At 42.3% G+C, this 25,751-nt stretch overlaps 1 protein-coding gene across 2 annotated transcripts in view; it reads left to right on the top strand.

The window, feature by feature from the left end:
* Positions 1 to 25,751, top strand: part of KIF13B (kinesin family member 13B) — a 165,862-nt gene that overhangs the window by 71,403 nt on the left and 68,708 nt on the right. For both annotated transcript variants that reach the window (XM_026453976.1, XM_026453975.1), the window contains exons 13-20: positions 4,223 to 4,353; positions 9,654 to 9,740; positions 11,275 to 11,465; positions 12,469 to 12,679; positions 13,526 to 13,688; positions 17,799 to 17,945; positions 19,587 to 19,736; positions 20,019 to 20,147. In XM_026453976.1, coding sequence (XP_026309761.1) covers positions 4,223 to 4,353; positions 9,654 to 9,740; positions 11,275 to 11,465; positions 12,469 to 12,679; positions 13,526 to 13,688; positions 17,799 to 17,945; positions 19,587 to 19,736; positions 20,019 to 20,147 — 1,209 coding nt within the window. The remainder of the gene's footprint in view (positions 1 to 4,222; positions 4,354 to 9,653; positions 9,741 to 11,274; positions 11,466 to 12,468; positions 12,680 to 13,525; positions 13,689 to 17,798; positions 17,946 to 19,586; positions 19,737 to 20,018; positions 20,148 to 25,751) is intronic.

The raw sequence follows: 25,751 nt of genomic DNA, 5'->3' as shown, positions 1-25,751 counted from the left end.
TAGTCTACGGCTAAGCCCTTTGCCCCCTCTAGACTAATTCCTTTGTAAATGGAGGGAAGCATCTCTGGCTACTTTGCCAGGTTCCTGTGAGGGTTGGAGATACAGAAGCACTTTGTAAACAGAAGCACTACACAAAAGAAAAGATTCCACATTCCACTTTTTTGTTTGATACTCCTATGGTTTCTTATACACATATTTTCCTTGCCTATTAGAAAATGATGTATTATTGGCCGGGTGTGGTGGCTCACACCTGTAATCCCAGCACTTTGGGAGGCTGAGGTGGGCAGATCACTTGAGGTCAGGAGTTCAAGACCAGCCTGGCCAACATGATGAAACTCTGTCTCTACTAAAAATATAAAAATTAGCCAGTAGTGGTGGTACGTACCTGTAGTCCCAGCTACTTGGGAGGCTGAGGCAGGCGAATCTCTTGAACTCAACAGGTGGAGGTTGCAGTGAGCTGAGATCATGCCACTGCACCCCAGCCTGGGCAACAGAGCAAGACTCCGTCTCAAAAAAAAAAAAAAAAGTATTATCCATTACTTTGCTTCTGGACAGTGCTGGTAGCATTCTGAGTTAGGATGTCAGCTGGGGATAGTCACATGACGGTGACCAGGAAAGTAAAGCTAACGAGCTGACTATGTGGGAAGAGATGCAATGTTAGAATAGGACCTAAATATTCTGTCCTTTTTTCAGAACTAGAAATTCTTTTTCTTTCCATTGTAATGTAGTTCAAATCGGAACACACAAACACACATCAAGAAAAATCTCTGATTCATATCTGCTCCTTGACTAAAAACTTAAAGAAGCTATTTAAAGATGTTTGGAGAGTCGTCAAATGGTTCTGATGTGTGGAGGTGTTTGGGTTCTGTTTCAGACTCTGTGGCCAGCCCTGTTGGGCCAAGTCTGAGGCAGTGTTGATTTCTTGACTGCCCAAGCTGACCCCACAACAAGCTTATCTTCAAGACAAAGCACATTCAAAAGGATGAACAGTTTTTGCTTCAGTAAAAGAATAGTTTTTGCTTCGGTAAAGTGATACCAACTGTTTTTCTTTAAGTAAAAACAGTTTTGCTTCAGTAAAGTGATACTATAATGTGGGATGGCGGAATTTGGAGGCTGAGCATTTTTTATTACTATGCCTTCAAATTCAAAAGTCGATTTAGATGCTGGGCAGATGACTTCACGTCTCTGGATGACTTCAGTCACTCCATGTGTAAGTGAAGGCATTGGATTAAAATGTCTCTAAAGTTCTTTCTAGTTCCAATTGTACAGTTCTCTTACTCTTCTAGAATATAACACCCCCTCTATTTATCCTGGAATACTTTATAATAGCATACTTTAGAGTCATGGTACCCATCTACCAATAAAGAGACTGAGATGCTATCCCTGAGTAACTTTATCTTACTTTGATTACCTGGGCACACAAAGGGAAATGATTGTGCATTTATTTTTATATTTTTTTAATGCCTACATATGCCAGGCCTTTGTTAAGTGCTTGGAATACAAGATGGACAGTGAACCCACAGTCAGTCAGTGTCATGGAAGGAGTTAAAATAGGGCAGGATGACAGTGGCTTTTTCCAGTTGGGAGCTCAGGAAACACCTCTCTGAGGATGTGACTTTAAAAACTGAGATAGAAATGATAAGAAATGACCCATATCAGGATCAGGGGAAGAACATTTCAGGATCAGGGGAATGACCCATATCAGGATCAGGGGAAGAACAGAGGAAACAGCTAGTAAAAGGCAATAGGTTGGAAATAGGCTCAGTGTGCTCAGAACAGATGGGAGGCCGACGTGGCTGCGCATGCTCTATGAGGGGAAGATGGTGAGAGTGAGGGTCAGAGACAGGCAAGGACAGGATGTTGAATGCTTCGTATGCCTGGGTAAAAATTTGGGATTTGGGCCGGGCGCGGTGGCTCAAGCCTGTAATCCCAGCACTTTGGGAGGCCGAGACGGGCGGATCACGAGGTCAGGAGATCGAGACTATCCTGGCTAACACGGTGAAACCCCGTCTCTACTAAAATACAAAAAACTAGCCGGGCGAGATGGCGGGCGCCTGCAGTCCCAGCTACTCGGGAGGCTGAGGCAGGAGAATGGCGTGAACCCGGGAGACGGAGCTTGCAGTGAGCTGAGATCCGGCCACTGCACTCCAGCCTGGGTGACAGAGCGAGACTCCGTCTCAAAAAAAAAAAAGAAAAAAAAAAAAAAAAAAAAAAAAATTTGGGATTTATTGGAAATTCAAAGAGAAGCCACTAGAAGGTTTTATTCTTACTTTTTTTTTTTCTTTTTTTTTTTTTGAGGCAGAGTCTCGCTCTGTCACCCAGGTGAGTGCAGTGGTGCAATTATGGCTTATTGCAGCCTCAATCTCCTGGGCTCGAGTGATCTTCCTGCCTCATTTTTATTTTTATTTTTTTTGAGATGGAGTCTTGCTCTGTCGCCCAGGCTGAAGTGCAGTGGCGCGATCTCAGCTCACTGCAACCTCTACCTCCCAGGTTCAAGCCACTCTCCTGCCTCAACTTCCCGAGTAGCTGCAGTTATAGGCATGCACCACCATGCCTGGCTAATTTTTTTGTATTCTTAGTAGAGACGGGGTTTCACCATGTTGGCCAGGCTGGTTTTGAACCCATGACCTCAAGTGATGCGCCCACCCCAGCCTCCCAAAGTGCTGGGATCACAGGTATGAGCCACTGCGCCTGGCCAAAATTTTTTTTTTTTTTTGAGTAGAGACAAGGTCTCACTGTGTTGCCCAGGCTGGTCTTGATCTCCTGGGTTCAAGCGATTCTCCTGCCTTGGCTTCCCAAACTGCTGGGATTACAGGTGTAAGCTACCATGCCCACTCTTAGAAGGTTTTAAATAGGGGATGATGTGACCAGCTATTGTGGCAGGAGTGGAAGGGAGTGGCATGCAATGGAGACACAGTAGGAAGCTCCTGCATCCACAGGCAGGAGATCCTGGAGGTGAATCTAGGATGTGGTCGTGGAGGTGGGGAAAACAAGCTGATTCTTGATAGACCTTGGAGGAAAAATCTATAAGATTCTCCCTGATTGACATGGGATGGGTATGGGCTTATAAGAGAAAGAGGACTCAAGAATCATATTTAAGCTTTTCATTTGACTGGTAGTGGTAGTGGCATCCATTATTATTGGAGAAGGAAATAGACTTCTGTTGGGTTGGGGTAGATGGGAACAAGAGTTTAGCTTTGGCCTTTGTTCCCTTTGATACATCTTCAGACATCCAAGTTGTGTCAAGTAGGCTGAGTAGGCAGAAAATAATAGTGGCTGAGGCTGGGCACAGTGGCTCACACATGTAATCCCAGTGCTTTGGGAGGCCGAGGTGGAAGGATTGCTTGAGCTCAGGAGTTTGAGATCAACCTGAGCAACATAGTGAGACCCTGTCTCTACAAAAAATAAAAAAAAATTAGTTGGTCAAGGTGGTGCCTGCTTGTGATCTCAGCTACTCAGAGGCTGAGACAGGAAGATTGCTTGAGCCCAAGAGGGTGAAGCTTAGTGAGCATGGATAGTGTCTCTGCACTCCAGCCTGGGTGACAGAACAAGACCCTGTCTCGAAAAAAAAAAAGTGACTAAGACTGCAATAGTGGTTGTGGAGGTGGGGAAAAAAATGAAACTAAAGTATGTAGCTCTAGGGTGGTGATAGAGATGTAGTTTATTTGTAGATGGCATTTAAAGCCATGGGAGTGGGTGAGTTAGTCTAGGTCAGGGTCAGCCAACTACTTTTCACAGGCCAAATCTAGCTCCCTTCCTGTTTTTGTTTCAACCATGCCTGCCTCCATTTACTTTTTAAAAATCTTTTAGGCCAGGCATGGTGACTCATGCCTGTAATCCCAGCACTTCAGGAGGCTGAGGTGGGTGGATCACTTGAGGTCAGGAGTTTGAGACCAGCCTGGCCAACATGGTGAAACCCTGTCTCTACTAAAACAAAAAAATGAGCTGGGCATGGCGGTGCATGCCTGTAATCCCAGCTACTTGGGAGGCTGAGGCAGGAGAATCGCTTGAACCTGGGAGGCGGAGGTTGTGGTGACCCGAGATTGCACCGCTGCACTCCAGCCTGGGGGATAGAGCAAGACTCTGTCTCAAAAGTAAAATAAAAATAAAAAAAATTTTTAGCAAAGGTAATAGAACAATATAGGAGGGCTCAGTGTAAACGATTTCTATTGTGTACGTGTAAGAATACAGTCTTAATCAGTGAATTTGATTTTTTTCTTAGGAACATACATTGATAGGGTCAGCAGATTCCCAAGATATCCAACTGTGCGGCATGGGAATTCTTCCTGAACACTGTATTATAGACATCACATCAGAGGGCCAGGTTATGCTGACTCCTCAGAAGAACACCAGGTAATGTACTTAAATTAGTGTTCATATCATGAGAGTTTTTCAGAGGAAGAAAGTACTCTACTGGCGACAATGGCCTTTGTTGCTTTTAAGTTGACCACATTAAGCTATCCAGTTGGTTGGGCGGGCCCCTTACATTTAGCTTTAATGCCTGTCACACCCATTCCTTCCTCTGTATGCCCACTGCCATGGCCTTACGTATTTAGGTCCTCATCAAGTCTTGATCAGAGCCCCTGCTAACACCCTGAGTTGCCTCCTGGTTCACTCACCACAGTCCTAGAAGGCTTTCCTCTGTTTGTGATAGAAAATCCCTTATAGCCCCCTGGTTTATCTCCTCCTCCTCTGCACCTGCCAGTACTTTGGCCTGCTAACTCCTGTTTGGTCTGCAGGGTTAACGGCTGCCATGATCTCCTGCGGGGAGGTCCCTGTTTGGTCTGAATGCAGTGCCCTTAGGAGGTATTGGACCATCCCCCTGTTGTGGCAGTGCTTCTTAGTGTCTGCCTGTGGGCTCTGAATCCTTACTACCCCATTAGACCGTGAGCTGCTTGAGGACAAGGGCCTTTTTTTGATTCTCCATTCCTGGCACAGAATATGAGACTAGTACACAGGAACTTAATACACCATCGAGGAATGAAGGGGCTCCACATTTTATGAATGACACGTTTGTCACTTTGTTTCCATCTGCTATAGAGCTGTTATCCCCTGTTAGGGAGTTGGAAGTATAACAGTCTGTAACTGTTACAGACAGTGATTAACGAATTATGTTGACCTTTCAAATGCTGATTTGTTTCATTTTATATCAAAAATCACTAATATCACTGATTTTATCCATAAAGTCTTCAAGTATTGAGACGCTACAAAGCTCTGGGGAAAGATCAAGTGAGAAAACAGAAGCAGAAGCTGGTGTGGCCCTCACAGCTGTCCTGTGCTCTTCTCTAGTGAGGCCATAAATAATCACACAGAACCCCAGCCTCAGGCAAGGGTTCTCCAAGACCAGGATGCAATAAGACAGAGCAGGCCACGTCATCGTTTCGTTTAAGCACAGACGAAAACATGGTCACTGTCACCCGAAGAATACCCTTCTCTGAACCAGTATGAGTGACTGCTACTTCTTCACCAGTTACAGTGTTACTCTGTTCTAGCCTCAACCCATGGATAAGATTTTGTGAAATACCCATTCATAGGATTACTCCCACTTTCTGACAGTGCCCAGCATATGTGGAACCCCTACCTCCTTAAATTCTCTCTGAAGTCAAACACCCAGAGCCCAAATCTTACAACAGCTTCTTTCTCACACTGGCTCCCTGCCTCCCCTCTCCCTTTCCCCTCTACCCTCTTCTCTGCCCCACTTCCTCCCCTCCCCTTCCCTTCTCCCCATCCCTCCCTTTATTCTGTCACCCAGGCTGGAGTGCAGTGGTACAATCATAGCTCACTGCAGCCTCCAACTCCTGAGCTCAAATGATCCTCCCAATGCGTCCTCCTGAGTAGCTGGGACTACAGGTGTGTGTCACCACATCCAGCTAATCTTTCAAAAACTTAATTTTGTAGATACAGGATCTTGATATGTTGCCCAGATTGGTCTTGAATTTCTGGGCTCAAATGATCCTTTCTCCTTGACCTCACAAAGTGCTGGATTATAGGCATAAACCACTGTGCCTGGCCAAGATCCAGTTACTTTTAGTGTGTAAAAACCTGCATCATGAAGATAGGAAATAAAATTTTGCATGTATGCATACACATAAATCACGAATACTGTATCACCGGGTAAATGCTCCATAGCTTTACAGAGTTTAAAGAAACTAAGGTACTCTAGGTTGGGGTGATTGGCATCTCTTACAGAGGAAGTAGAAACCCAGCTGGGCTTGGATTACAGAGTAAGATTAGGAGGTTAAGAGGAATGGGAACCTTTCTTTGGGTCGTAGGACTTATAGGAGCCTGGATCTGGAGGAAGAGTTGATCATGTGTAGTGTACAGAAAATAAGCCTTTTTTTTTTTTTTTTTTTTTTTTTTTGCAGGAGTTAAGAGGCCCTCCTTATGGGAGGAAGAGTCTTTAATGTAAAGTTAAAAAAATTGTACTTGATATCCTGTGTCTTAATAAATGAGCCCTTCAGCAGGAGAGGGGCATGATGACACTGGTGTCTCATGAATATCAGTGTTACCATGCTATGCATACTCTATTTCCCGTCCTTCCAAATTCTTCCCTTAATGGTATTCTACCCACCACTTCTGTCGAATGCAATTTTCATGATAAGCAGCACAGTGGAACTGGTAAATCTTCCTTATATTGATAGGATGTGATCATTTTTCCTTGCTATGGGAAGTTACAGAAGACTTTAATATAGGTCTCATTTCTCATTACTGATATCGGGAGACGTTTCTAGAGTCTGTTTGTATGGTTCTTTTCATTCACGTAGATTGGACATATTTGTTTTTGTTGTATATTGCTACCATATTTTCATTATTGGCTGTAATGGTTCCCTGTTTACTCCTTAATATACTGTGTAACAAATTTAGAACTTTTAAAAATGGAGGTTATTTATTGATCGCTAATCCTTCATACCATAAGCATCTGAAGTAACTAGCACTTGGAACTTTGAAAAATGGGGGATAATAATCTATTATACAGGCATACATTGGAGACTTTACAGGTTTGGACTTCCACAATGAAGCAAATATCATAGTAAAGGAGGTCACACATATTTTTGATTTCCCAGTGCATATAAAAGTTAGGTTTATACTATAGTCTACTAATTGTGCAATAGCATTATATCTTAATATACATTCCTTAAATAAAAAATACTTTGCAGTGAGGTGCGGTGGCTCACTTGTGTAATCCCAGCACTTTGAGAGGCTGAAGTGGGCGGATCACTTGAGGTCAGGAGTTCATGACTAGCCTGGCCAACATGGCAAGACCTTGTCTCTACTAGCCAATAATCCCAGCTACTCGAGAGGTTGAGGCAGGAGAGTAGCCTGAACCTGGGAAGCAGAGGTTTCAGTGAACCGAGATTGCACCACTACACCCCAGCCTGGGCAACAGAGAGCAAGACTGTGTCTCAAAAAAAAATTTCTTTTTTAAATTAAAAACTTTGTTGCCAAAAAATCACCGGAGCCTTCAGCAGGGGGCAGCCTTTTTGCTGCAGGAAGGTCTTGCCTCCATGTTGGTGGCCACTCACTGATCAAGGTGGTAGTTTTGCTGAAGGTTGGGATGGCTGTGGCAATTTCTTAAAATATGACAACAGTGAAGTTTGCCACATTGATTGACTTTTCCTTTCAAGAACAATTTCTCTGTAGCATGCGTTGCTGTTTGGTAGCATTTTACCCATGGTAGAACTTCTTTTCAAAATTGGAATCAGTCTTCTTCAGCCCTGACACTGCTTTATCAACTAAGTTTCTGGAATATTCTAAACCCTCTGTTGTCTTTTCAGCAGTGTTCACAGCATCTTCACCAGGAGTAGATTCTATCTCAAGAGACCACTTTCTTTGCTTATACATAATAATCGACTCACCCACTAAGGTTTTATCTTGAGGTCACAGCAGTTCAGCCACGTCTTCGGGCTCCACTTCTTATTCTGGCTCTCTTGCTATTTCCACCACATCTGCAGTTACTTCCTCCCCCAAAGTCTTGAACCCCCTGAAGGCTCCATGAGGGTTGGACTCCTTCCAAATTCCTGTTAATGTTGATATTTTTACTTCTTCCCCGATCACAAATGTTCTTAATGGCATCTTAGAATGGCGAATCCTTTCCAGAAGGTTTTTAACTTACTTTGCTAAGATCCATTAGAGGAATCACTGTCTATAGCAGCTATAGCCTTATGAAATGTATTTTTTAAATGATAAGACTTGAAAGTGAAAATTCTTGATCCATGGGCTGCAGAGTGGATGTCATGTTACCAGACATGAAAACGTTCATATCCTTGTACATCTCCATCAGAGCTCTTGGGTGATCAAGTGCCTTATCAATGAGTAGTAATATTTTGAAAGGAATCTTCTGAGCATTAGGTCTCAACAGTGGGCTTAAAATATTCAGTACACTGTGGTGTAAACAGACATACTGTCATCTGGGTTTTGTTCCATTTACAGAGCACAGGCAGAGCTGTTCTAGCATAATTCTTAAGGGCCCTAGGATTTTCAGAATGGTCAATAAGCATTGGCATCAACTTAAAGTCACCAGCTACATTAGCCCCTAAGAGAGTCAGCCTGCCGTTGAAGCTTTGAAGCCAGGCATTGACTTCTCTTCTCTAGCTAAGAAAGTTCTAGATGGCATCTTCTTCCATTAGAAGTCTGTTTAATCTACATCAAAAATCTCATCAGCGATCTTGCTGCAGCTTCTACATTAGCACTTGCTGCTTCATCTTGTACTCTTATGTTATGGAGGTGGCTTCTTTCCTTAAGCCTCACAAACTAACTTCTGCTAGCTTCCAACTTTTCTTCGGGTGCTTCCTCACTTTTCTCAGTTCATAGAATTAAAGAGAGTTAGGATGTGCTCTGGATTAGGGTTTGGTTGAGGGAATATTGTGGCTGGGCTTATCTTCTCTCCAGACCACTGAACTTTCTCCATTATCAGCAGGAAAACTGTTCTGCCTTATCATTCATGTAGTCACTGGAGAAGCACCTTTAATTTCCTTCAAGAGCTTTTCATGTGCACTCACAGCTTGGCCAGCTGTTGGTACAAGAGGCCTGACTTTCGTCCTGTCTTGTTTTTTGATGTGATTCCTCAGTAAGCTTAATTATTTCACCTTTTGAGAGATGTGTGACTCTTTCCTTCACTTAAACAGTTAGAGGTTATTGTAGTTATTAATTGGCCTAATTTCAATATGGCTGTGTCTCGGAATAAAGAGACCCGAGGAGAGGGAGAGAGTCAAAACCCACACTGCTTTTATTAAATTTACCATCTTACATGGGTGCAGTTCACGATGTTCCAAAACAGTTGGGTGAGGTCAAAGGTCCCTGATCACAGGCCTCCATGACAGATGTGAAGTGAGCACATGCTGTTTGAAAAGAATCTCCCATAGCCTTGCTTAACACAGGATAGCTACAGACCTTCAATTTGTAAAAAAATGTGATACCTGCAAAACACAATGAAGCAAAGCACAGTAAAATGAGATGTGCCTGTGCTTTGTACCATCAGCATTTTAGGTGAATCAGCAAAGGAGTGAATGTAAATATTAAAATTCACCAAGAACAGGTTGTATTTGGGGGAATTATTGTTTTCCCTAGTACCTATATCTCTATGTTATTGGGAATTTAAAGCAGAAGACATGATACTGCACTCATCATTCACGTTTGATCTCTTCTCCTTGCAGAACATTTGTAAATGGGTCATCTGTCTCCAGTCCAATACAGTTACACCATGGGGACAGGATATTATGGGGAAACAACCATTTCTTCAGGTATGATGTCGTTCATGTCCCCTAAGGAGATTTTTGAAGATTGTACTCTGAAATAGGTTTACTTTTTAGTATGTATTTTCTATCTCTAAAACAATTATGTTATTGTGTGTGTACATATATATTTGCTCTATGTATATTATATATATGTATGTGTGTGTTCATTCACTGTATATGGTCTGAACCCTAGAGACATATAAACAATACACTGTGGAAAAAGACTGAGTTTATCTACACAGTTTTTCCCTTTTATTTCCCACTGGAAGGTGATTCCTTTGCTGTGTGGTGTAAGAATTTATTAATGTTTTCCTGACATGTTTATCTTTTTAATTTTTTTTTATGGAAACATGGTTGTGGTTTTAGTTTCCTTATCTATAAAATAAGGTTGGTATTTCTTTTAGAAATTCTTTTCAGCTCTAAGTCATGGCCAATTTTACTGTAATGGGTTAGACAGATCATTTATTTCCCTGACAGAACCAGAAATCTAAAGGAACATGGTTGTTAGTGTTGGCTAAGCCTCTCAAAAACAGTCATGGCTAAAGTCTGGTCACTGTCTTGGCGTCTCTCTATGGCCTGAAGTTGGCCATGCTGCACTGCCGTCAAAGCAGCATTCAGGTACAGGAAGAAAAAGGAGAACCGTAAGCTGTGCTAGCCCTGACTCTCCTGTTCATCCGAAAAAACAGAGAAGTCTTCCCAGAGTCCCCAGCAATCTTCTCCTTCTGTCTCCTTTGCTAGAAATTGCTTCTTAGTTGCAAAGGGGGCTGCAAAAGACTGTGTCTCACCTGGGGCTGTACATGCGGTTTCCCAAACAAAATTGATGTTGCGTTGACAAGGCAGGCAGGCTGGAGATTGTAAAAAGTGAACATCCTGGTCTCTTGTTATTGTCACTGGTCATCGTGCTCCAGATGTCAGACTGACTTTTCTGTAGCTAATAGAGATCATTTGCCATGGGCTAGTGATATTTTGGTTACTGAGAAAAGGGTAGATGGGCACAAAGAGCATGGAACATTTTTTTCCTTCCTAAATTAAATGACGTGTAAACTGCTTTGCTTTGTGTTCAAAACCCTGATCGTTTGGATTAAGCTGATCTTTCCAGCTTTAGCTCTAGTGTGCTGTACAAATTTTGAATATCCCGTTGTTTTACTCATTTCTCCAGGGAATATGAATGTTTCCATTTTCACATCTTTTCCCATGCTTTCCCTCTACCCTGCTTTCTCCGTATCTGTGAAGACTCAGTTCAAATGATTTCTTCCTGTTGCACTTTCCTTTATCATCTTGCTCTGAAATCGTCCTCAGCTTTCCTTTAACTCCGAGCTTGTCACGGGTGTGTGGCCTAGTGTCACACTTTCTGTTGTAAGTTTTTGCTGGCACATGAGTGTCTTATTTCTACGACTAGATTATCAACTTCCTGAGTACAGTAATTGCCTTGTACTTACATGGTATCTACTTGGCTTCTAGCAGATGCCATTACTTAATGAATGGCATAAATAAGTACCTGTCTTAACTTCAGAAAATAATACTCTTTTTTCCCCCCAAGACTCAATTTGCCTAAAAAGAAAAAGAAAGCAGAACGAGAGAATGAGGACCAGGATCCCTCCATGAAGAATGAGAACAGTTCTGAGCAGCTGGATGTAGACGGAGACTCCTCCAGCGAGGTGTCCAGTGAAATTAACTTTAATTACGAATATGCACAGATGGAGGTCACCATGAAGGCCCTGGGCAGCAATGGTGAGCAAGTCAGGCGCGCTCTTAAGCATTGGTTCCAGTTGGTAGACTGTTGCCTACAGTCCCACCTACTCGGTAGGCTGAGGTGGGAAGATCACTTGAGTCCAGGAGTTCCAGGCTGCAGTGAGCTGAGGTTGTGCCCATGAACAACCACTGCTCTTCAGCCTGGGCAATGTAGCAAGACCTTCTCTCTTGAAAAAAAAAAAAAAGGATGATAGAGTGTTAAAAATGTTTATGATTGAGGCCTTTTTAAATGTTAAAAAGGAAAATCTTTATGTTGCTATTCTCTGTATTTTGTGTCTTTGGCTTTAATTTATATCAAAATGTTCTGCCTTAATATACAGTCAGATCATTTTGTTCTCATGGATAGAATCTCTCTGGTTTATTTTATTTTAATTTTTTGAGACAGAGTCTCACTCTGTCGCCCAGGCTAGAGTGCAGTGGCATGATCTCGGCTCCCTGCAATCTCCACCTCCTGGGCTCAAGTGATTCTATTCTCCTGCCTCAGCCTCCTGAGTAGCTGGGATGACAGGCTTGCATACCACCATGCCTGGCTAACTTGTATTTTCAATAGAGACAAGATTTCGCCATGTTGACCAGGCTGGTCTCAAACTGATGACCTCAGGTGATCCGCCCGCCTCGGCCTCCCAAAATGCTGGGATTACAGATATGAGCCACCGCACCCAGCCAAATCTCTCTGCTTTAGAAACTTGCCTGCCACTGGTTTATGATTGTATTTCTGGAGGATTCGCCATGTCTTAGATTATTTGTAGAACATATAATAGACCTGCCTTTTCTGCAGAGAAGATGGTTGAGGATATGTCTGAGAATAGATAACAACCTGAGTGATCGAAAGTCAGGAAAGCTAAGTTTATGCCAAATTGTCTTTAAAGTATTAGTTACGTAGTATAGTTAAGATGACAAACAACATCACCATATAGAACCACATTTGAAGTTTGTTATGTTGTAACTCTCGATCATTTATCTTTTTTAAAAATGTGTTTAGACCCAATGCAGTCCATATTAAACAGCCTAGAACAACAGCATGAAGAAGAAAAACGATCTGCACTGGAGCGCCAGAGGCTTATGTATGAGCACGAATTGGAGCAGCTCCGGAGAAGGCTGTCTCCTGAGAAGCAGAACTGCCGGAGCATGGACAGGTTTTCTTTCCACTCGCCCAGCGCTCAGCAGCGCTTGAGACAGTGGGCTGAGGAGAGGTAGGCGGCACAGAGAGGCTTGTTACACGTATTACTCAGCCTCGCCACCTCTAGCGCACCTAGGGAAAGTGTCAAATGGAAACATTGAGATGGTGCTTACAAAAGAATTATGTTAAAAGATAAGTGTTACAGCCAAGAACCACTTTGCATTTTTTTTAAAAAAGGGGAATTGCCCATTTATATTGCATTATTTAAAACTGTTGATGTTAGGTGCTGCTCCATTTTCAGTTGGTATGGCTTTTGGATTTGGATATACAAGTACACTTTGTCATTGTACTGTGCTTCAGGTTCTGAAGTTTGGGTAGATGATTTTTAGAAAAACAAAGTTGATTATCTGGACTCATTAGCTCAGGTAGTTAAAGCATGGTGCTGATGAGGTGCAGATTGCAAGTGTCATCTCTGTACGGGATAATCAGCGTTATATTGAAATGCCTCATCCCGTGGTTGCAGACTGTACTTCACTAACCTCATATTATTTAAAGTTTGGTCTGCAGGCAGGCAGCTTCCCTTTTACCTGGAGATTGATAGAAATGTAGGATTTCAGGCCTCCACCTCAGACCTGCTGAGAAAATCTTGACTTGATGAAGATCCCCTGGTGATCTGCATACATGGGCATTGCCCTAATCTACAGCGGCCTGCTGCGTGGCTGTGTGTCAGTGCTTATCGTGTAGTTCAGGTTCAAGTGTGTGCATGGGTCAGTGTCAGCAACACAGTCCCTGCGTGCAGACCACCATGGAAAAGCTCAATTCACGCTTTGGCAATGATGTACTACCACTGTATGATTTTCTGACTATGTGCTTTGTGTTAATCTCTTCCCTACCTCTGCCCCTTCTTTATTTTTTTAAGAGAAGCAACGTTGAATAACAGCCTCATGAGGCTGAGGGAACAAATTGTTAAGGCCAATCTCTTGGTGAGAGAAGCTAATTACATTGCTGAGGAGCTGGATAAAAGAACAGAATACAAAGTTACCCTACAGATTCCAGCCTCCAGCCTGGATGCCAACAGGAAGGTGAGGTTGCCATTCCTTGGAAAAAACAAAGATCTCATTGGATAAGATTGCCTGATGTTTCCTGGTGTTATTTAAGCTTCAGATCCCTATCTGTGCCTGCCCCAAGTCAGATCCTTTGTCCTCCTTGCTTTTGGGTAGAATTGACTTCCTTTCCGTTCTCTGCCTTTGAGTGTATGTATATTTTATCTGCTAGGGGAATATACTCTCATCTCACCTGGCCCTGACAGTTCGTTTCACTCAACTTTCTTCCTTCAAATCTGTTTAAATTCTTTCTTAGAAGTCTTCTCTGATTCATCTTCCCCAAGTGTCTTTTTTTCCCTTCCTTATGCTACTACTCTACACCCCCTTCCCTACAAGTTAGGTGTTCATTTTGCTTACGTTATTTTCTACTTCGAATAGCTTACGCTGTAAAACTGTTCATTAGTTGTGTCATGGTGTCATGTATATATTCAGGATCACACTTTTTTTGGTATAACAAGTTTAATAAAATGTAGAGGGAAGTCCCATCACAGTCTTCTATCTTTGCCATTCAGTTGGGTTTTTTTTTTTCCTTCTTTTTTTTTTTTTTTTTTTTTTTGAGGTTCTTTTCTAGCTCTTGATCACGTTCATACACAATTTCTGATGGATTAGGTAGAATTTTCTATTCAGATGAATTTTTTGTAGGTCCGTGTGTTCTGTTTATCCTACAGTAGTCAGCACAGCAAAGCTTTAATCGATCCATCTTGGATACTCTATTTTTGTTTGTTTGTTTGTTTGTTTGAGATGGAGTCTTGCTCTGTCCCCCAGGCTGGAATGCAGTGGTATGATCCTGGGTCACTGCAACCTCCGCCTCCTGGGTTTAAGTGATTCTCCTGCCTCAGCCTCCTGAGTATCTGGGATTACAGGTGTGTGCCACCACACCGGACTAATTTTTGTATTTTTAGTAGAGATGGGGTCTTGCTGTGTTGGCCAGTCTGGTCTCAAACTCCTGACCTCAAGTGATTCACCTGCCTTGGCCTCCGAAAGTGCTGGGATTACAGGTGGATATTCTAATTTGATAGCAAGGATTACATCTTTCTTTCCCTATGACATCACAGCATTGAGGTCAGCATTTTGTACAGGGTTAGATATTTGGCAAATATGATTCTTAGTATTTTGAGAAAGGTATTGTAAATATGATGTAATCATTACAGATCATTGTTTTTGTATACTCTGTGTGTATTTTGAAAAATTTTACTTAATAAAACTTACTAGTATTTGTAGGGCAAAGTCTGGGTACAGCAGAACTCACCAAAAACCAAAGAGGAGGGCCAGTCATAAGGAGAAGGCTCAAGGCCTAGTTTCTTCTTGAAGGCTGAGAAGTACAAGATCCTCTTTCATTTTATAGTGTACGAGTTGAAAAAAGCAGAAATCTGAAAAAATTTTCCCCATTAAGCATGACTGCAGGCCTTTTCTCTGTAACCTATTTTGGGCTTTGTTGAAAGATGTGGCTCTGCTTTGGGGTAGCCATGTCAACACCTAGAAGTAACTCATGTCACCTGACATCTCTCCTTAGTTAGGCTGTCTGTAGTCTTTAATGCAGCAGACTATTTTTTGGTATTTGAAAACTTGTTTAATGTCCCATCCATTCTGTGAACACTCTCTCCTCTGGCGAATTTTTTTCTTATTTCCAATTTTGCAAGAGAGCTAAGTTACGGTAGTTGCACCGTATTGCCCCTGGCTATTTAGTCCCAGGTCCAGCATTCTCCCCCAGGAAAGCCACTACCTACAAAGGTCACAGATGGGATTTTTGGATTTATTCACTGGCTGACTGAATATAAAGTAGGAGGGCCTTTAATTTTGACTGTAAGATGGCTGGGCGTGGTGGCTCATGCCTGTAATCCCAGCACTTTGGGAGGACAAGGTGGGCGGATCACCTGAGGTCAGGAGTTAGAGACCAGCCTGGCCAATATGATGAAACCCCATCTCTACTAAAAATACAAAAATCAGCCAGCCATGGTGGCAGGCACCTGTAATCTCAGCTGCTCGGGAGGCTGAGGCCGGAGAATTGCTTGAACCCAGGTGGAGGTTGCAGTGAGCCGAGATTGGGCCATGCAGCCCAGCCTGGGCGACAGAAAGAGACACTGTCTCAATTAAAAAAACAAAAAACAAAAAACAACAAAACCACATTTTGACTGTAAGAATTCTCAAATGTTTGTTTTATTATTTAAATTTTTTTTCTTAGAAAATGATTGTAGGCAAGATGTTAATGAAACATCAGTATGTTCACTTAAGTTTCTCCCAGTATTTCAAAGTTCCCTTAAGTTTTAAGTGGAACAATTGAAAAATTAAGCCAGTAAACCTAGATTGATTAGGTAACCAGTAGATACGTCTCCCTTGGGGAAATGTATAAGGGCCTTTTTTTTTTTTTTTAACTTTGTGGTTTTTAAAAGTTCTAAATTTTTTTCTACATTAAAAACACGTTGCTCAAGTTCTTCTGCTCTGAAAAAAATCCACATTGCTCTTATAAGCTGGAAAAACTTCAGAGCGTACTTCTTTTTTGGAGGGGGGTGATATTTGCATAACAGAACATTACTATTTTATTTTATTATTTTTTTTGAGATGGAGTCTCACTCTGTCGCCCAGGCTGGAGTGCAATGGCACAATCTCAGCTCACTGCAACCTCCTCCTCTTGGATTCAAGCGATTCTCCTACCTCAGCCTCCAGAGTAGCTGGGATTACAGGCACCTACCACCATGCCTGGCTAATTTTTGTATTTTTAGTAGAGATGGGGTTTCACCATGTTGGCCAGGCTGGTCTCAAACTCCTGACCTTCTGATCTGCCCGCCTTGGCTTCCCATAGTGCTGGGACCACATCCGGCCAAACGTTACTGTTTTGAAGTGAACAACTCAGTGGCATTTGGCACAGTAACAATGTGGTATGAGCACTGCCTCCATCTAGTTCTATATGATCTTAATAAGAAACCCAAACTGCATATTTGGAAACTGGTATCATTTATTGTTTCCACATGGGACTTTTCAGTTTACTCTTTTAAGTGTTTCATGTTTTATACCCCATGAAGATGCCATTCATGACAATAAAACAAAATATTCACCCTCTGAGAGGTAAAGGGACGTTTCTTCCCCATACACCGCAGCAAACTTACCCTCTCTCCCCATTGATGCATTGTGGTCATATGGTGGCCTGAATAAAACACTTTCATTTCAACTTGATGTTAAATGTGGTCTTTTGGGTTTTAAACTTAAAATCATTTCCAACTACAGTCAAAATTTAAATGTGGTGGCTCATGCCTATAATCCCTTTGCTTTGGGAGGCTGAGGCAGGAGGATCACTTGAGGCCAGGAATTCCAGACCAGCCTTGGCCATATAGCAAGACCCTGTCTCTGTGCAAAACAAACAAAACTAGCTGGGTTTATTGGCATGCACCCGTTGTCCTAACTACTTGGGAGGCTGAGGCAGGAGTATCGCTGGAGCCCAGGAGTTCGAGGCTGCAGTGAGCTATGATGTGCCACTGCACTCCAGCCTGGGTGCCAGAGTGAGATGCTATCTCTTTACACACACACACACACACATACATACATATGTATATATTTATTTTTGAGAGCCTCACTCTCATCTAGGCTGGAGTGCAGTGGCGAGACTTCAGCTCACTGCAGCCTCTGCCTCCTGGGTTCAAGCTATTCTTGTGCCTCAGTCTCCCAAGTAGCTGGCATTAGAGGCACATGTCACCACACCTGGCTAATTTTGGTATTTTTAGTAGAGAGGGGTTTCACCATGTTGGCCAGGCTGGTCTCGAACTCCTGACCTCAAGTTATCCACTTGCCTTGGCCTCCCAAAGTGCTGGGATTATAGACGTGAACCACCAGGCCTAGCAACCCCCCCAAAATTTTTTTTAATGTAAGTTTATACTTAAACTCAAGTTTATAAATAGATTTTGATTGTACTTGGGTATGAAGGTATTACGTTATAAGCTTGTAAGACTTTTGGGAAACTTTGTAATCCACAGATAAAAGGGTGATTGCCATTTGAGTTTTGGTGTAATGACATTTGACTGATGGGGGTGGAATTTTCAGCTTTGACTTCCCCCGCTGCCTGTGTGTTTCTCACGGTCATTCTTACTCTCTCTGCAGCGAGGCTCTCTTCTTAGTGAGCCTGCAATCCAGGTGAGAAGAAAAGGAAAAGGGAAGCAGATTTGGTCTTTGGAAAAACTGGACAACAGGCTGTTGGATATGAGAGACCTTTATCAGGAGTGGAAAGAGTGTGAAGAAGATAACCCAGTAAGTTATTTAAGAGAAAATCACTTAATTGGTAATTACGGAAGGAGCCAAGCTGGAATGAGCCTACTCATTTCGGGGGAAAATTGTTCTTTTTCCAAAATTATAATCCTATTTCTGGAGTAAGGTTTATTTTAATCCCCTAAGTTGTTTAGCAGATTAACAATTTTAATAATCTCTCTTTCTGGTATCTTCTTTTCTTCTCATTTCTGTCTTTTAGATTTCTAGCAGAATTCTCCACTTTCCATTCTGACTTCTGTTGGTGTGCGGGTGTCTGTCTCCTGTGCTCTCTGGGAAACTCTTTAGGACAGAGGCCAGGCCTCATTATTTGTCTCTCCTCCCATTGCTCAACCCGTTTAACCTTGCAGATAATAAACCTACAGTATATGTTTTGTAAGTTGAACATCAGTGGTATCTTAATATTTACAAGGAACATTATTGAAGAAGTTTTGATCATAATATAGATGCCATAGATCTATACATTGGTACTCTGTCCTCAACTTGCAGGTTTTCTTACTTAGATCAGCCATGTACTCATATGTATTTAAAATAGAAATGCATATTACGTATGTCTGAATATATTTTCCTTACTGTTAGGCCTGTTTCCGCATAGAGTTGTTTACTTCCTTTGCCTTTTGTTTTGTAAAAATGATTTTTCCAGATTGTCATCAATAAAAATGTTTCTTAGGTGACGTTTTTGCTTAAAACATGTTTGTCTCTTTGGTACCCCTCTCCTATTTCAACTTAGAAATAAAACAATAATAATAAATACAAAAGAGCCACTCCCATAAGGGCTCTCCTTTTTTTTTTTTTTTTAATTTTAATTTCTATGTTAGTGTAACCATTTTTTTCCCATAATTCATCCTCTATGTATTTTCAGATTAGAGAAGGACATGCTCCTTGTCTCAGTTTTTTTTTTTTTTTGTCGCTCAGGCTGGAGTGTAATAGCACAATCTCAGCTCACTGCATCCTCTGCCTCCTGGGTTCAAGTGATTTTCCTGCTTCAGCCTCCCGAGTAGCTGGGATTACAGGTGCACGCCACTGCACCTGGCTAATTTTTGTATTTTTTAGTAGAGATGGAGTTTCACCATGTTGGGCAGGCTGGTCTCGAACTCTTGACCTCGGGTGATCCACCTGCCTCGGCCTCCCAAAGTGCTGGGATTATAGGCGTGAGGGCTCACCTTTCATTAGCAGAAGTGTATCTGATGACTTGCTAGGAAAAAGCAGAGCAGATAAGAATTACTGTCTTCCCCAAAAGAAAGGTGAAGTGTAGTTTAGCACTCTCTACTTCTTTTTCTGGTCAACATGTATTGTTTATTTTGTGGCAAGATGTCCATGTAAAGTAGACTAACTGCTAAAAGTAATGACCTGTTACTGGGATTGCTCTGTCATGGGTGAAGGATACTGACTTCCATTGTGAATGGGAATGACCTCCATTCTGAATGGGAATGAGGAAGACTGTGTGTGGGAGTAATAGAGTGCTGTGCTTCAGCAAAATCTTCAGAGTGTTTTACACTAAAAAATACAAGAGTCAGGATGATGAAAGTTAAGTTTAATGACCTAGAGTGCATCAAAAAGCAGTAGGTGGAATGCATTTATTGTAAGTGGTTATTCTAAAGTTGTATGTTCTCAATCTCTTTACAGGTCATACGATCATACTTCAAACGTGCTGATCCATTCTATGACGAGCAGGAAAATCACAGTCTGATTGGGGTGGCCAATGTCTTCCTTGAGTCCCTTTTCTATGATGTGAAGTTGCAATACGCTGTTCCCATCATCAACCAGAAAGGAGAGGTTGGTTGGTTTTCTCTTTGTGCCTTGTTTCCTGTAGAGAACAGTTTAAGAAACAAGAGGGTGGTGATGGGATATTGTTGCTATTTTTTGTCAGTAGTGTGTCTCATTAATACCTTGTGTTTCCAAGGACTCTATGAGGGCAGAGTAACTGTCAGAGACTAGGCCTCTAAATTCCCGTACACCATTAACCTGACACCTTGACTCTAAAAGAGAAGAGAGGTCGTCTCAAGGGAGCACGAACCAAATCTGGAGAAATGTTTCTGCCTTCCCCCATTGCTGCAGGTGGCAGGCCGGCTGCATGTGGAGGTGATGCGCATCAGTGGTGATGTCGGGGAAAGGATCGCGGGAGGGGATGAGGCGACAGAGGTCTCCTTTGAGAAGGAGACCCAGGAGAACAAACTGGTGTGCATGGTAAGTCCAAGCTTCATCCTAGTATTACATTGATATAAAAGTCATTGCAGTTTTTGCCATTACTTTTAATGGCAAAAATCAGTTACTTTTGCACCAACCTAATAGTTCAAGTGGGGCTGATTTGGAGAACTGCAGGTCATTAGATGTAAGTATCATCTTCCTTTTCAAATTTTGGAAGTAGAGCAGAGCCTCCCCAACTCAGGAAAATGCAAAATCCCCTCCTTCATTTCCAAACACCTGCTAGTGGGCCAGACCTGCTGGTGGCTGAGAATCCCCACAGGAACCAGTTATAGAAAGAAGGTGGTGGGAGGGGGCAGGAAGTCAGCAGGGGGTGTAGGTGCTGTGTACAAGTGAGAAGGAGGTGAGGTGAGGCGAAGGAAGCCTAAACCTGACTCTTAATTCATAGCTCATCCTAGAACCAGTCTTCTTTCCCAGTAAACGTTTTTAGAATTGAAGCTGATGTTGAAGGGAGTAAGTTATGTGTTAGCCACAAGGTAGCGTGAAGCTGGAGCTGTTGGAGTCAGGCTGCTTTCTGTAACGCTTCACATATATTGAGAGGGCTTCTGGTGTTTCAGTTACTTCACTAGGAGGGGGAGGAATCTTAATTCACTGAATGGTTCATTTTTATTATATTGTACTTGATTTCAGAGCAGCTTCTTTGAGTCATATGATGATCAGAGATGGAGACATAGGGTTGATGACCCCACAATGGCCCATTTTAAAGGTGATGGACTAGTAAATGCAACTCTCAAATATCACCTTCTGCTATTAAAGTAAAATAACATACAAGGACATTTCTCACTTGGGAAATGTATCCTTATTATGGAAAAAAAGTCGTACATTCTGAGTAATATGGGCCTCCTAAAATGAAGTTAAAATACCATGTTTTTTAATGGAAGATATCAAACATATACCAAAATAGTGAGAAATGTGTTACTGATCCCCATTCACCTTCACTCCACAATTATCACCTATGGTCAAGCTTGTTTCATTCATACACGCAGCCACTTCTGTGCTGCCCCCTCTCTTAGCACCTCAGGCACCCCAGCATCGTATCTTACCTGTAAATAATTCAGTGTGTGTCTCCAAAAGATGAGTCCTTAAACCAGTATAACCATAGTTGTCAAAATTAGTAATTTCTCAAAAATTAATAATTTCTTAATATCATAAAATTGTCAGTTTCCTTAATTGTCTTGGTTGGTATGTCTTTTGGGTCTGTTTGAATCTTTAGGCCCTGCTATGCTCGTGCTGTCTGACTTGCTCGCTTTCTCTTTTTGCCTCTCTCACCAAACCTGCAATTTATTGTAGAAACTGGGTTGTTGACCTGTAGTTTCCTATAGTCTGGATTCTGCTGATGGGTGTTACTTAGCATGTTAAGATGCTTTGCTGAAAATTGATAGTTAGGTATTCACGTGTTACCTGAGGGAGGGAGGGAGGCAGCCAAGGTACTTTGTAGGTGGTGGCCTGTGTTCTTCCATCAGGAGCCACATCTTCTCTGGCTGTTTGTCTTTTGGGGATGATCAGCCACTGATGATTATTACCTAGATGCATTATTTTGTTAGGAGTTACAAAAGAATGGTGCTATAATTCTATTGTCATTTCGTTTTTCTCCAGAGAAAATCTTCCTATTATCAACTGTTTTGCTCTACAGAGATAATTTATATAGAAAAGGAAGGATAAATGCTCCATCTCTCCCTTTATTTACAAATTTTGTTTATTTTTGAGACAGAGTCTTGCTCTGTCACCTAGGCTGGAGTACGGTGGTGTGATCTCAGCTCACTGCAACCTCCACCTCCCAGGTTCAGGCAGTTCTCCCGCCTCAGCCTTCTGAGTAGCTGCGCCACCATGCCCAGCTAATTTTTGTATTTTTAGAAGAGACAGGATTTCGCTATCTTGGCCAGGCTAGTCTTGAACTCCTGGCCTCAAGTGATCCACCTGCCTCGGCCTCTCGAAGTGCTAGGATTACAGGTGTGAGCCACCATGTCCAGCCTAATTTTTAAAATAATAAATTGGTGTTCCAAAATGTGACCAGTGGGTTTTTTTGTCCTTAATCTTAACAGCATGATTATGAACTCTTGGACTTAACCATATTTGGTGTGTGTCTATCTGTTGCATTCACTACCTGTATTTAAACACAAATGTTCCCGTCTTTGGCCAGTGGGAGCTACTTCACTTGGCCCTTGACTGGGATAGCTTTCTTGTTTTCCGGTGTGATGAATACTCTGATCTCATCTTGTGTATTTCCTGTCCCAGACCTGGAATCAGCCATTTCTCCAAGGAACCTGATTCCTTTCAGTGGGAAGTGGTTTTGAGAGACCATATACTGGCATGTAATAGCCTTTTATGTAAAAAGGACAAGGACGAATAAGTTGTATGACAATAAATAAAACACTGGTAGAAAAACAAAAGAAACCAGCCTGGAGACAGTTAAGATATCATGGGCGAAGAGTATAATTAGCCCCCAAAGAAGTCTGGATTTGTTTTTTTGTAACAAGGCTATATGCACATATTAACATCTTCACGTTTTCACTGATACAAAGTAAAGTTTGTATGTTTAAAACCTGGGTGCAAGCATCAATCTCTGCAGACATTCCTGGGCTCCTCTGTCTTGAACAGCTGCAAGTTGAAGTCTGTAGTATTCTGACACCTTGTGGTGGTTTTAGTTTTTGTGTGCAAAAATTTTTTTAAAAACCCCACAAAACCCAAACAGCCTGTGTTCATTTCTTATGGCTAATAGTCTTCGTTCCTGGCAGCCGCATTCCTGAGAGGTTGCCTGTAGACGAGAGTTCAGCATATTAAATCTTGTTTCTTGTCTATTTTAGCATTAAAATTGTGATTAATTTTGAACGGAAAAAAAGGCTTTCAGATGGCATTTAGTCACAAAGAAGTATGTATTGAACATGTATCTACTCAATACCTGTTATAGGGCCGGGTGTGGTGGCTCATGCCTGTAATCTCAGCACTTTGGGAGGCCAAGGTGGGCGGATCACGAGGTCGGGAGATCGAGACCATCGAAACCCTGTCTCTACTAAAAATACAAAAAAATTAGCCGGTCGTGATGGCGGGTGCCTGTAGTCCCAACTAGTCAAGAGGCTGAGGCAGAAGAATGACGTGAACCCAGGAGGCGGAGCTTGCAGTGAGCCGAGATTGCGCTGCTGCACTGCAGCCTGGGTGACAGAGCAAGACCCTGTCTCAAAAAAAAAAAAAAAAAAAAAAAAGTTACAGGTCTCTCTTATTTCATTTCATTGGTGTGGTCAGTCTTACCTCTGTTGAGTAAGTTAGCTACTGATATTCCCATTTCACCTAGGAGAAAACTAAGCCTAAGAAAACTAAGAATTTAAGTAATTTGAGCCAGCACACAAGCTGATAATTGGGCAAGTTTTTTTTTTTTTTTTTTTGGAGATGGAATTTTGCTCTTGTTGCCCAGGCTAGAGTGCAGTGGCATGATCTCAGCTCACTGCAACCTCCGCCTCCCGGATTCAAGCGATTCTCCTGCCTCAGTCTCCCGAGTAGCTGGGATTACAAGCATGTGCTACCACGTCTGGCTAATTTTTTGTATTTTTAGTAGAGATGGGGTTTCTCCATGTTGGTCAGGCTGGTCTCGAACTCCCAACCTCAGGTGATCCGCCCGCCTTGGCCTCCCAAAGTGCTGGGATTACAGGAGTGAGCCACCGGCGCCCGGCCGAGATATTTATTCTATTTCTTTTATGTAACTCCAACATCTTGTAATTTTCCCAAATGCCATATTGCCGCACCTTAAATAATGTAAATATTTAAAAACACTTAATGAGAAAATGATGGGTTTTAAAAACTTGGTGGAAAAATTAATTGCAGAGTATTGTTTGCACAGTTTGGTTTGGAGGAATAAAATATGTCAGCCAGTCTGTCTTTCATAGCCTGTCAGGAAGTAGCTATCAAGGTGTTTCAAACTCCTGTTGACATCACAGAAAAGATGAATTATAGTGGGGGTTCCTGTTTGTTGCTGGTGTGTCTGGTATGGAAGAAAATAGAATTATCTGGTTTGTGTAATTTTGTGTGTCATTATCAATGCTTCCTGAAATGTGTTTTTGTTTGTTTGCTTGTTTGTTTTTTGAGACAGAGTCTCTCTCTGTCACCCAGACTAGAGTGTAGTGGTGCAATCTCTGCTAACTGCAACCTCCGCCTCCTGGGTTGAAGCGATTCTCATGTCTGAGCCTCCGGGAGTAGCTGGGACTACAGGCATGTGCCACCACATTTGGCTAATTTTTATATTTTTGGTAGAGATGGGGTTTCACCATGTCGCCCAGGCTGGTCTCAAACTCCTGACTTAAGTGATCCTTGGCCTCCCAAAGTGCTGGGATTATAGCTGAAATGTTAAGGTTATGTTTGTGGTTTCTGAACTACATGAACTCTTATGTCATACATTCAGATTTATTTTCATTAAATATGTTTACTGGAGGTAGATTAAATCATACGACATGCAGAAAGTGACCAAGTGAAAAATATGATTTATGATTAATGCTCAGTCATGTGAAAATTGGTTTAATCAGTTATGAAGTCAGAATTGAGCTTAACTGACTTCAGGATTTCATTTTCTTTATAGTTGGAGAAGTTTTAGAATATCACAGTTTATCACAAAAACTCCAAATTAAAAAAATCAACCCAGGCCAGGCATGGTGGCTCATGTCTATAAATCCAGCATTTTGGGAGGCTGAGGCAGGAGGATCACTTGAGTTCAGGAGTTCAAAACCAATCTGGGAAACATAGTGAGACCTCATCTCTACTAAAAATAAAAAATATCAGCTGGGCATGGTGATGCACACCTGTGGTCCTAGCTCCTCAGGAGGCTGAGGCTGGAGGATCGCTTGAACCCTTAAAATTGGGGCTGCAGTTAGCCATGCTTGTGCCACTCACTCCAGCCTGGGCAACACAGCAAGACCCTGTCTCCAAAAAAAAAAAAAAATCAATCTAATGCTGCCCACCAAAAGAAATATTAAGAATATTTGGGGCTGGGCACGGTGGCTCAAGCCTGTAATCCCAGCACTTTGGGAGGTCGAGATGGGCGGATCACGAGGTCAGGAGATCGAGACCATCCTGGTTAACATGGTGAAACCCCATCTCTACTAAAAAATACAAAAAAACTAGCCGGGCGAGGTGGCGGATGCCTGTAGTCCTAGCTACCCGGGAGGCTAAGGCAGGAGAATGGCATAAACCCGGGAGGCGGAGCTTGCAGTGAGCTAAGATCTGGCCACTGCACTCCAGCCTGGGTGACAGAGGGAGACTCCGTCTCAAAAAAAAAAGAGAATATTTGGCTGCTTAGCAACTGTTATAGGCTATAGGCGTTTCTTCTGGGGCCTTTGGGTCTGATTAGACCTGTATCTCTAATTGCACTTTGTTACCACACCCTGCCCTCCTGGTCCGGAGCACGCTTCCTTTGATAAGCCTTCCCCGCAAATCTGCATAGGGAAGGCTTTCCGTAAATGGTGCAGAAAATGGTCAACATTCACCGTCTTCACTTCCCTTCCTTCTCCCCCAACATCTTTAAATTATACATTTCTGGTGCTTTTAAGTTCTCCCAAACAATGTTGTAGTATCGTGTAAAATCTTCAGTTGAGAACCTTGTTC

Source organism: Piliocolobus tephrosceles, chromosome 7 (genome assembly GCF_002776525.5).
Source record: "Piliocolobus tephrosceles isolate RC106 chromosome 7, ASM277652v3, whole genome shotgun sequence".
In the NCBI taxonomy this organism is placed as follows: domain Eukaryota; kingdom Metazoa; phylum Chordata; class Mammalia; order Primates; family Cercopithecidae; genus Piliocolobus; species Piliocolobus tephrosceles.
Note: the sequence above shows the minus strand (reverse complement) of the source record. Positions and strands in the feature narration are given on the sequence as shown.